This window comes from Anabrus simplex, chromosome 1 (assembly GCF_040414725.1).
Source record: "Anabrus simplex isolate iqAnaSimp1 chromosome 1, ASM4041472v1, whole genome shotgun sequence".
In the NCBI taxonomy this organism is placed as follows: Eukaryota; Metazoa; Arthropoda; class Insecta; order Orthoptera; family Tettigoniidae; genus Anabrus; species Anabrus simplex.
Genome location: NC_090265.1, coordinates 634,044,379 through 634,057,278, shown reverse-complemented (window position 1 = coordinate 634,057,278; position 12,900 = coordinate 634,044,379). Strand labels below are relative to the sequence as shown.

At 38.9% G+C, this 12,900-nt stretch overlaps 1 protein-coding gene across 1 annotated transcript in view; it reads left to right on the top strand.

Annotated features, from left to right (window-relative positions):
• gdl (gonadal protein gdl) overlaps positions 1–11,811 on the top strand; it is a 77,244-nt gene extending 65,433 nt beyond the window's left edge. Inside the window, exon 4 of the mRNA XM_067135733.1 lies at positions 11,657–11,811. Coding sequence (XP_066991834.1) covers positions 11,657–11,791 — 135 coding nt within the window. The 3' untranslated portion in view covers positions 11,792–11,811. The remainder of the gene's footprint in view (positions 1–11,656) is intronic.
• The last annotated feature ends 1,089 nt before the right edge of the window (positions 11,812–12,900 follow it).

Sequence of the window (12,900 nt, the reverse complement as noted above, 5' to 3'; positions counted from 1 at the left end):
GCCAATGAAACTGGATTATTTTTTCGTGCTTTACCCGACAAAACTTTCTGTTTCAAAGGAAATTGATGTACTGGTGGAAAAGTTGCAAAAGAACGTCTTACAGTCTTGTTATATGCAAGGATGAGTGAACGGGAGAAGCCCCTTGTGATAGGAAAAGCTGCAAAATCAAGGTGTTTTAAGAATATGGATGTACGAAGTTTGGCATTGAATGGAAAGCAAATAGGAAAGCATGGATGACCAGGGAAATAATGACAGAGTGGTTAGGACAGTTGGACAGAAAAATGATATGCCAGGAGTGAAAAGTATTATTATTCCTCGATAATGCAGCATCGCATCCGGATACAATTAAGTTGCAAAATGTGAAGATCGTCTTTTTCCCCACCAAATGTAACATCACTTTCTCAGCCGCTTGACCAAGGAGTGATCCAGAACTTCAAGGTTATGTACAGACAGTTAGTGATGAAGCACATAGTATCAGAACTTAACGGGAATGAAGTATCCCTTCAAACACTGACAAAGGGACTGAATGTTCTCCAAGCAATTTCGTGGATAACCAATGCATGGAAATACGTTACAACCTCAACAATTCGTAACTGCTTTCTGAAAGCTGGGTTTCCTGCTAGTGGTGGACATCCCAAAATAGAATCGGATACCCTTCCTGACAGCATGGAAACAATACAGCAGTTGATTAATGCAGTAGGTTACAGTGTACAAGTAAACACCTATATCAGAATTGATTCAGATATTCCAACAGTGTGTGAGAATGGAGACACAAAAACGATTCTTCAGTCAATCCAAGGGAAGAAGGACAAAAATCAAGAGACAAAAGCGGGAGTGAAGGTGGTGCTAATGACGACTTTGAAGAAAATATGGAAATTAATGTGCTGCCAATAACCTCGTACAGTGAGGTTCACGGCTTTGTTAAGCAACTGAAAGAATTCTGTTATAAACAAAACTATGAAAAAGGTGTAAATTTGACCCAGGATTTAATTGCACATTGTGAAAATATCATTGCTACACCGAAATGGACAAAACAAACGAACATTAAGGATTTTTTCAAGTGCTAATGTTTTACTGTACTGTGCTAGAGCTTGCTACATGTACATATTGATTTAAAGTTTCAAAAACTCGTATGTTCTTTTTAATTTTAACATGGTGAATGGTTATAGTGTACAGTGTGCTCAATAGAGGTTTCCATAGAAGTATTTTTGTCTCTTTAATACATTACCTTGCAGCTGCAGCAGCCCTCATGTGAGTACAGTGCAGTATATTGTACAATACTGTATACAATGTACAATTAAAGGTGCATTTGCGAGAATTTAACACATACAATACATGGGTTATTGTGTTCCAACTTATGTTAAATGGTACCGGTTTCATAACCTCTCACGGGCGGTCACCCCTTCATAACGGACATTTTTTTCGGTCCCGAAGGTGTCCGTCATAGAGAGGTTTTGCTGTACGTAAAAACTTAATGAGATCAAATACAATCAACAAGTGCAATAAAAATCTATGTTTAGAATGTTCATAGCTTCAATCTTGTAGACGAATCTAGTTGTAACAGGCGTGGGTCCAACCATGTTTACCACAACTATTGATTGGCTGGAGGAATACTTTAAAATTATGAAGACTGTCAAATGTTATCTATTTGTCATGCTTCTGGAACGGGGTGAAGATTTGAAATCCGTAAATAGCTTCAGAATAAAAATATAGCCAGGATGTAAAATTGAAACCAAAAAAAAAAAGTGAGTATGAAAAATGAGGTTGAAATAAAAGTTAATATGAAGTTCATTACTTGTAATTTATTTTAACGGCAACGTTTTTATAAAGCTATGCATTATTTTCAGAAGTAGTAAGACTTAAGTAAAACATGAAGAAAACACAATAATTGCCTACTGTAAAAGTGTGTGATGTAATTACAAATTAACAAATTCCATGAACACTTCTTGGATTGGCACAAGTTTACTAAGCGATTTCCATTCCTCTCTGCTATTTATAACATCAAACCTAAGAGCTCGCAGTAAGAATTTAAAATGCTTGAGATCCATATAATTTTGAAAGAATTCCACACCAGTGCCGTCTGATGTCCAAAGCTCCTTCAAATTCAGGTGAGAAGCTTTCAGAATTCCTGACATATATAAAAGACCAAAGATGGCTTGAATTTCTGCAGTCATCGTGTTCACAGCGTCTCTTTCCTGCGAGTAAAATCTCTGTCCATATCTTTTAAATTTGATTATGTCACTCACCATATCATCAGTGAAAAACAGTTTCCATACATCTAGTAGATCTAATGGATTGTCTTCGCACATGAGGTAAATGGGTTTTTATTTTGTTGTGAGCAATGGTCCTAACATTTTTTAGGTGGTGCATGGATGTTGCAGTTTGTTTTCTCATCTCTTCCAGTATACTACACGGGTTTGTTTATTGCATTACTTCCTGATCCTTGTTCCTGTAATTCAACAACAGAAATTTCGGAATGGGAGTCATTTTCCAACACATGGACACCATCATCATCAGCATCAGTTACTCTTATCAATTGGTGTCTCTTCAGTGAATAACTGTCTTCCCCATATTCATGTAGCAGTTCTTGCCACTCCTCACGTTGTACACTGTCCAACAGTCTCTGAATTCTTTTTGTTTTCTTCTTACATGTCAAAGCAGAATGTCAGCACTACACTACCGAAATATTGAATCACTGAGCATAATTTTTTGCGTAATTTCCGTAACATAAGAGGTCGCACACGGACAAATGCTTCAGGCGTTCACAAAAAGTGCACTCAAACTGACCACGTGATTGTTGCCAGGCTAAAACTTCCTGCACCACTAGCCAATGACTTACTTGACTTATTTCCTTTAATTTCAGGTGGAACATAGGGCCTCGACGAAATTTCTCCAGCCTGTTCTATTTGCCGCCAATGCTTTCACCTCCCTCCATGTCTTGTTAACTCCAGCAATCTCCTTGTCTATGGTTCTCTTCCAGGTAATCCTCGGTCTGCCTTGTCTGCGACTGCCTTGTGGATTCCAACTCAATGCCTGTCTTGTGATACTTTCTTGTGGTCTTCTCAGGGTGTGTCCATTCCATCTCCATTTTATTCTCATTATCTGTTCCTGTATGGGTCTTTGACTTGTGGCCTCCCAAAGGTCTTTGTGTGCCTGTTCTTGACGTAGTCTCCTGTCAACGGCGATGCTTATTCTGTTCAGTATGACTCTTGACATCACTTTTCCCCCATATGAGAGCAACGTTATTCCCCTCCAGTTATTGCAATCTGCGAGGTCACCTTTCTTCGGTATCTTGATGAGGACACCCTTCTTCCACTCCTTAGGAAGGTGTTCTTCGTTCCATATTATAGGTGGGCCGGCACAAGGTTGCACTTGACAGTTTCAAGTCATGTTGGTACCACTACAAAAATGAAATGAAGAATGTCACCCGTCAGTCAGAATCACCAATCCACTACTTTTTATGTCAGATACAGTTACGCATTTTATTCATGCTAATTCGTATATAATTCCGTATAGTGTTCATAATATTTTATTTGCTTACATAAATATGAGCATTTAAAAGATATTATAAGGTTTAAGCGAGCTACAAAATAAATACGAACTATTTTCAGTTGATTGTTGTTGGCAATATAGGTAGTATAGTGGTGCCATCTATAAGTAGCTGGACTACTTTATTGAAGTGTTGCCGTTTTGTCTGTCGCCGGTAGCACGTGGTCAGATGTGATTCGCGCGTTTATGAAAGTTTTGTTTTCATTGTGAGATAAATGTGAAATTTTATTTTAACGAATGCAGTGCGGTGTCTCGGAAATGACAACATAGTCATGAAGCGCGAAGTGTTCCTTAATAGTCAGGCATTAGAATTAGTGCGGAGAACTCGTGAGTTTTACGAGAGGAAGACGAAATTCGTATGCTTGTACAGCCGTCTCTCCGTTCGTGTAGATCATGTTGTGGATCGCATATCTCAAACATTAGGGCTTTCAAAGCGTACTGTCATTCAAACAGGTGTTCGCCTCCAAGAACAGAAGGAAAAAGTGACTGGGGTACATAGCAGTAGCAAAAACGGGGCTGATAGTAGGGACTTGTTTCACAGCACTCCGGGAAAGAAACGAATTTAAGCTATCTCCTGTAACAGGAATTAACTCTTTCCAGGCTGATGCAATACGAAGACACGAGTACGATTTTTACAGCTCAAAGTCCCCTCTGACTTGTTATGGACAATGCACGTTACTACTCCGTAATAATGGACAAGACCCCTTCTTCGAGCGCCCGTAAAGAACTGTAGGTGGAATGGCTGCAGTAAAGAAATATCCCAGCGCATATGTGTAGGCTATGACTAAATTAGTCGACACCGGGCGAGTTGGCCGTGCAGCTGTGAGCTCGCATCCGGGAGATAGTGGGTTCGAATTCCACTGTCGGCAGCCCTGAAGATGGTTTTCCGCGGTTTCCCATTTTCACTCCAGGCAAATGCTGGGGGTGTACCTTAATTAAGGCAACAGTCGCTTCCTTCCTATTCCTAGGCCTTTCCTGTCCCATCGTCGCTATAAAACCTATCTGTGTCGGTGTGATGTAATGAAGAAAAAAAAAAGAAAAAAATCGACGAGGTAGCGAAGGAACAAGGGCACGAGGTTATCAGGTTGCTGCCGAACTACTGTCACTTCATCCTCATTAAGTTGGTACTGGCACGGTAGGAAGGACTGTTCCAGGAGAGTACTGCTCGAATGGATGCGGCTTTGTGCAGGAAGAAATTTAGCCATGCCGCAGCATTCATTAATTCGGCAATGGCAATACATGGCATCATCAGTGACTGTCAGGACTTGATGATCTGCCTAGACGACGATGACAATAACGAAGGCGACGGTAGTGATAGCAGTGATCTGGAGGGTATCAGGTATGAAAATAAGGTTTCTGAATTTTCGAAAAATTTTATAGATTTTACTTGAAACATTTTGTGTTAGCACCGGTGTATATTATTCTAACATTTATTGGTGTATTTAAAGTGAGAACCTTGTCGGCCGATTTCTTCGGTGTTTTCTAACATCGCGATAATAAGAACGTAGTATATCTCGTATAATTTTGTGTGATGAATAATCGGTGAGTTGAAAGTTCAATTTTTGTCGGCAGATTTCATTTGTATTGTGTATCATCGCGATGACATTAAAAACATTTCCCCCGTGTTTTTAAAAACCCATGTGTCGTGCAATCAGCTGTTGTTACGGCGGCAACATCGCTTCGTGCGCCATTGCAGTGTGACCAATATTGTGCGCAGCTGTCATATGCAACCTTACGCCGGCCCACCTATAGTGTTAGAAGTGGCTCCATGATTTCCGCTGTTAAATCTGGATCTACCTTTAGGGCTTCTGGGATAATGTTATCTACACCTGGTGCTTTGCCACTCTTCATTTGTTTCACTGCTTGTGCAATCTCTTGTGTTGGTGGTTCTACCATGATGTCAGGATCCTCCAAAATGGTTTCAACTTCTTCAGTTCTTGATTCCTCACCAAGATTATTGAGTACTTTCATGAAGTGATGTCTCCATCTTTCCAATTGAATGGTTGAAAACCATAATGGTATAAGTGACATTAAGTGCAGAAAGTAACTCCGGGGGGATGTATCTTTTCACCAGCAAAGAGATACAAGTGATAGCGGTAATATTCTGTGCTCTAGTGATGGGTGGTATAACTACAAACAGCATGCTTTATATGAGTGTTATGATGTTTAAATGCCTTTTTCTCTGAATGACCAAAATGTTACTTATACCGTTATGGTTTTCATCCATTCAATTGTTGTGTCTCAGATGTCAAGGCTACGCCGTTTGCATCTCTGACTGGTTTCTGCCCTGAAAAGTTCCTCCTAGAAAGCTTTCTCGTAATAGCATATACTTCTTTGCTGTTGCCGACTCTTGCTGCTTCTTCTGCTTGTGTTGCCAGTTGGTCTGTAAACACTTGTTTATCTCTCCTCACTTTCTTCTTAACCTCCTTGTTGGCCTCCCTGTATTTTTCCATTGCTACTGCTTTCTGGTTTCTTGTTCTACTGGAGTTGACAAGTGCCTTACACTCTCTTCGCTTTTGGATTGATTCCCAAGTGTCATCCGATATTCATTCTTTCCTCCCTGGCTCTCTGTAGCCCACTCTCTCTTCACATGTGTCATGAAAGAGTTCCTTGACTGTGTTCCATTTAGTATTTACATCTTCATCTGGTTGTTCGGCGAGAGCTTCAAACCTGTTCTTCAAATGTATCTTAAATTCATTTTGCACTTCAAGTTTCCCAAATTTCCCGGAGTTGAAATGTTTCATTCGTACTGCTGCCTGTTTTACTGGTGCTGCCACCTTCAATCTAATATCAGCAATCATAAGGTGATGGTCACTCCCTATATCTGATCCACGTTTATTCCTCACATTCAAGAGTAATTTCTCCATCTTTTACTTATTGCCAAGTGATCAATTTGGTTTTCTGTCCGGAGATCGGGTGACACCCATGAGATCTTGTGGCAGTTCTTATGGGGAAACAATGATCCACCTATAACCAATCCAAAATTACTGCCATTATTATTTTCTTCTCGTATTCCGTGTCTACCCATGATAATTTCTCTTCCTTCATTTTCATTACCGATTTTTGCATTTAGATCTCGCATTAATACCACAATGTCCTTCTTCTTTATCCCTGCCAGTGTTGATGTCAGCCTATTATAAAACTCCTCCTTCTCTTCCTCTTCTGCTACCTCTGTTGGCGCATAACACTGTACTATGGTCACAGGTCTAACTTTGGTTCTTATTTGTACAGTAATTATCCTGTGTGATACAGGGGTCCATTCCATTATGCTATTTTTTGCTTTCTTTGTGAGTAAGACACCCACTCCACTTGAATGCTGATCATTTTCTTCTCTTCCAGAGTAAATGAAGACGCCTCCCTCTTCTGTCCTCATCTCTCCGTAGACTGTCCATCTTGTTTCACTCAACCCAAGTATCTCCAGTTTATACCTTTTCATTTCTGCCATTACTTCTCTCAGTCTGCCAGTTTCATACATGGTTTTCACATTCCAGAATCTGATTCGTGTCCTGTATTTCATTGCAAAAGTCGTGTCCATAAAATCCGGCTGGTATAAATTTCGTCTGGTTTCTGTAATAAGTTTAATTCAGGTGTGTGAGTTATTAGTCCGCAGCACCCTAAGTCCAGTAGAGGGGCTGCCTCCTGTCTGCGCTAGACCGCAGGATTTTTCTGTACGGGTTATCTCCCTTAGCCTTTAAAGATCCCTCTTTACCACAAGGCAGTGGTTTCTTCTTTATTTATCCCCAAGAAGAAGGGTTGCCTCATCCGCCAGCTTTGCCATACCAAAGGACTCGTTCTCTGTTGTTGCTGCCGTTGAGGTCTTCACCAGAGCCCTGTTAGCCGTCACTTTTCAGGGTTTCTGTAGGGCCTTCACAACTACCGTAGTGGTCATGGGGCACACACAGTCCCCACTGTACATCACCCCTACAGGCAATCCTTTACTTCATGCCATTGCCCACCTCCCACGACGTGGACGAGGGGTTGGCCTTGTGGGAGGCCCACTAGCCAATAGTTTGAGGAATTTTGTCATATGGGAGTGAGACCTGGACCACGAGGAAAAGGGATGAAGTAAGGATTCAGGCAGCTGAAATGAGATTCGTCTGAGCGATGGTTGGCAAAACAAGACGAGATAAAATTCATAATGAGAACATCAGGGACATGGCTCAGGTTGGCAGAATGCAGGATAACATAACTCTACATAGGCTCAAATGGTATGGTCTCATGCGAAGGATGGATCCTGATCGCATACCCGGAAAAATGTATGATCTGCAGTTAAAATATTCAAGACCAAGAGGGCGGCTAAGAATGCGATATACAGACATGGTGAAAAACGACATTCAGCAACGAGGAGGGGACTGGGACAGCTTGAAGAAGGAGAAAAGTACAAAGACAGAATTTGGTGGAGGGGCTTCATTCGCCGACCCATCATATGGATGGAACGACGTGGGATATGTATGTAATTCTTTTCCCTAGAAGCAAACAATTATCCTATGGTATGCGTGACATCATCTTGGTTTCGGAACTGTTGCTCATGTAAATGGTTATTCATGGGCAAGAACAGTGGATAGTCGGATGGAGCGATGTTCGAATAGTAAGAGGATGAGGTAAAACTTCACAAACAAGTCTCTTGATTGCCTCGTTGGTTGCTTTCGTTGTACGAGTTCTAGCGTTGTCTTGAAGAAGGTTCGCTCCTTTCCTCTTTCTTAGTGTTGGCTGTTTTGATGCAATACAGCTGCAACCTTTTACAACTGGAATGACTGCACCTCAGTTATGATGGTTTTTCCACGCTCTAGGAATTCAAAGTGCACAGTACCAGCAATGGTCCACCAAGTACTGGACAGTACCTTCTGTTGAATGTTTTGTTTGAGGGCAAATTCAACAGAACCAGGGGGGTTGATCAATGAGATTTCTTTTTAATGGTTATTGTATAACACCCATTTCTCAACACATGTCAATATCTGCTCTAGGAATGGGGCGTTCTTGTGGTGTGACAGCAGTGAAGAGCAAATGGTGAACCACTGGAGATTGGTTTTCTTGGTCAAAACGTGAGAAACCCACCAGCCTTCCCAAGGTTGTGCAGATGCAATCAAATGGTTTCCTCAGACACACTATACCCTTGACAAGCTTTATCAATAGTGGATGGACGTCCAGCTCGAGGATTGTCCTGGAGGCTCTCATCTCCCAATGCAAATCACTGAACCACTTTTGTGCTGTACGCTCACTCTCTGCTACCTCTCTAAACGCAGAGCATATCTTTCAGGCAGTTTCTGCAGTATTGCTGCCCAATTTGCAAACTTGTAAAGTAAACACAGTCATAAAACATCCTTCGACACTGACATTTTCAGTTTAGAATTGTAGTTTCTGCAGAACTGCTTTCGACACAACCGACACTCCTCACAGCTGTGCACTGACTGGCTGTGTCCGACTCGTTGGCTGAATGGTCGGCGTACTGGCCTTCGGTTCGGAGGGTCCCGGGTTCGATTCCCGGCCAGGTTGGGGATTTTAACCTTCAGTGATTAATTTCAGTGGCCTGGGGGCTGGGTGTTCGTGCTGTCCCCAACATCCCTGCAACTCACACACCACACATAACATTATCCTCCACCACAATAACACGCAGTGTCCTACAAATGGCAGATGCCACCCACCCTTATCGAAGGGTCTGCCTTACAAGGGCTGCACTCGGCTGCTAGAAATAGCCACACAAAATTAAATTTAAAAACTGGCAGTTGATGGGAATGTCAACATTCGACGTCATTCACGCAGGGTTGCAGACACCTGCCATTTGAATTGCACTTTTCTTCCCAGCGGTACAAATATTTTTGGAAACTTGGTAGGTAGTACAGATTCAGAGGCACGGAAATTTGAATAAAATCCAACATCCCTGCATAGGCTCCGCTCATTTGAGGCTTTTTATTCTCCACCATCCAAAGGGTCATCTTTGCAATAGATAAATGTAGAAAATAAGCAAATTTAGTTAGTCTAAAATTATATTCAGTCATTGCAAGTAGTCTTGACTGCTAATTAACTTATTAATAATGATACTTTAATTGTGATCTTGCAGGTTTCTTATTTTAGCCTTACAACACGTAAGTTTTATGTAAATACATTGTAAATAGTACGATAAGCATATAAGCTGCAGTACATCCAGAGCAATGCTGATGGACCTTCGATAAACAAACAAAAGTATTATAAAATATATAATTTACAATAATAAATGTTTGTCTCAAGTATTATTACAATATTATAAGTATTATATTATATTGTATTGTATTGAACAGGTGGACTTATAATATTGTAATAATACTTGAGACATACGTCAACTTCAATACGGAACCAAAATGAGAATAATAATAAATGTTGTAATATATGTTTGAGTTACATGTTGTCGTCTCTTTCAAGTGTGAGACTTAATTGATTTTAAATAGTTTTTTCATAACAATATACTTACATATGTGAACATAATCAGATAGTCCTGCATAATAATTTTTAAACATTTATTTGTTTACTGAAGTCAAGCAGGAAAGAAATTGCATTTGTAACAGACTTGAAGAATGAAATGAATAGTTATCGCGATGTGGCCTCCCATTTCACCATCATTACTCAAATGAAAAAAATGTACAGTAAAACGTGCTCAGAGCAGAACTTGAATAAAGCGGAAACTTGTCCACTACGGAATATTTTCTGTCCCAGTGAGGAAACAGAAACGAAAAATGAAGGAATTCTTTAAAATCTACCTGTACAATGCAGAAAATATTAGGAACTGACGTAGTCCTGTGAACAGTATTTATGCATTTCTGGTGTTAGTATGATCAGTGTCATTGTTTGGACAAACTGACGCACATATTTGGAGAGAGTGATAGACGGATGATGGAACGACTGAAGTACTTGAAAATGCATTGGCAGTATCAAACCTGTATCAAGCAAGAAATATTCCCTGCAAGGCAGAGAACTTAATTCAAAGTGATGAACAGCTTACGACATACCACATTTCTGAATCAGCTGCAACCCTTCTAGCAGTGAGAAAGGCCAAGAAAGAGGAGGATACGGAAGAAGAAACCGAGCAAGAAGATGAACAAGATTCAAACTCACGAACAGGCCCACAGTGCATTTGTGATGTGAAGGAATTTGCTGTTACATCTAACTCATGTACTCAGTTCAGGACTGCACTCAGAAAGACAATTAGAAAGAACAGGAAACAAGTTTCTTTTTTTGATCTGTGGAAGATAGCTTAGTTTTGTGAAGTACTGTATAGAGTTGTATGATGGAAATAAGTGTAAGGAGCTTTTATCTTGTGTTCTGAAATAGTGTAATACTATTTACAAATGATGATGTGATAGTAAAATTATATACTGTGTATCATGCTCTGTACAATAATAAAGCACAGTAATAATAATTTTTAAAAAACAAATCAGTGTACTACAGTTCTACGTACATCAGTCTCGATAACTGGGCATCGTGCATAAGCAGTTATGGGTAAGCTATAAACTGTATCATGTTTTGTGTAACAGAGGTGGTGATTAGTGTTTTAAGGCAAAAAAAAACAATGTTTTGTGTAATGCGGAAACTTGTCTAATTCGGAAAAAAAATGATCCCTTGCGATTCCACTTTGGGCAAGTTTTACCATATTATACTTCTATTGTACTGTACTAAAAGAAAGATATTCAGAAAATTTTCAAAATTATAAACAAATTAATTTTTATGCAATGATTTTTCTAAATTATTAACTCTATAATAATGTAGGTTGTATATTAATGAAATTCACGTATAATATATTAAAAAAAAAAAAGAAGTCAGACTCCTTGACTTAATGGTGAGCTTGAAGGCCTTCGTTTCAGAGGGTTTCCTTTTTCCAGAATGTCCATTGTAGTTTTTAAAACTGTCCATTAACTGATATTATGTTACCCTTTATTTTAGCTTTGTAAATACATGTCTTATAGAATATTTGTTATAGTTGATATGTTATACTACCACTGAGGCATTGGATAATTTCGTGTAATCTTGAGCTGTTGAAAGAAATTTTTAAAACTTTAATATTACTCTCGTCATTGGATCATTACTCTACACAAATAAATTAATTAATATACTCCTTCTCCGCCCTTTTCTTTTTCAGGTTAGTGAACAGCAAGTCCTTCTTGAAAAAGCAGGTGTTCCAGGATTTTTTGTTACCAATAATCCAATTGAAATTAAAGTGCAAATGCATTTATTGGATTTCATATTAAGGCTAAGCAAAATGAATAAACCATAATTTATCTATTAACTTTTTAATGCGTGTTCAGCTTTGGTATATTTCCTAACCTATTTATGATTCTCCTCAATTTCACCCTTCAGAGTATATATGTGTTGTTTTTTTGTTTTTGTTTTTTCCCCTCAACCCTCCATTTCATGAACTTCCATTCATCTTCTTATGTGTGTAGTATAGATGACATTTTAATTACCACCGACTTGCAGATTTTGTGCTCCAAGGTGTAAATTTCTTGTAAAGATAATTTTGTGGATGTGCAGGATTAAAAATAATTTTCCAATAATTTTGGTTTGTGGATTATTGTGTTTTTCTGTTCCTCATTTATAACTCGATATAATGAATTTAATTCCCATTGCCAGTGACCTTTGATTTTAAACTTCATAAACTGAAGGCTAACTTCATATAGTTTTCTTATGTGTATCTTGCTTTCTTTGTAAACACTGCCTCCGCCTCCAAACCTTTTCATTGCAACTTCAGGCATGATTTTGTTCATGACCCTTCCTAATTGGTGAAAAATAGTTCAAGATAATTTAGTTTCCTGTTATTTCTCTTTAAAAGGCTTGTTGCTACTTAGTAAATTATTTTGTTATTTGCTTGGTTTTCAGTTCAGTCTTATTGTATTGCTATTATTTTGTAGACCTGTGAGACCTAATTTTTATTTCATGCACTGTATACAAAGGCCATTTTAAATATCAGTGGTATTAAATTATAATTTTATGCATAGTATGACAGCAAGGGGATTATATTTACAGTAGTACACTAATTGCATTTTACTCATTCAAAGAAGCTATAATTTGATGTTCTTGTGTAGTCTCATTTGAATTTGATCCTTTCCATTTCTGGCTGTGCTTCATGTGCATGGTGAAAAAATCTGAATTACGTTGCCTTTTGTTTTGAGTTTTTCTTAAGTGACCAGAATATGAAGAAGTACTAAACATACACATTTTCATTGGTAAGTATTCAGAGATTTTCAGAGTTCTTCACAGGTAGGCTGCTTTAATCTTATGTCATATTTCATGAATTGATGCTGTAAAAGCCAGTTATAAAATGACAATATTTCATGACGTTTTATTTTTTGCGACCTAAATAATACAGAATCCTTCAGATCTCAA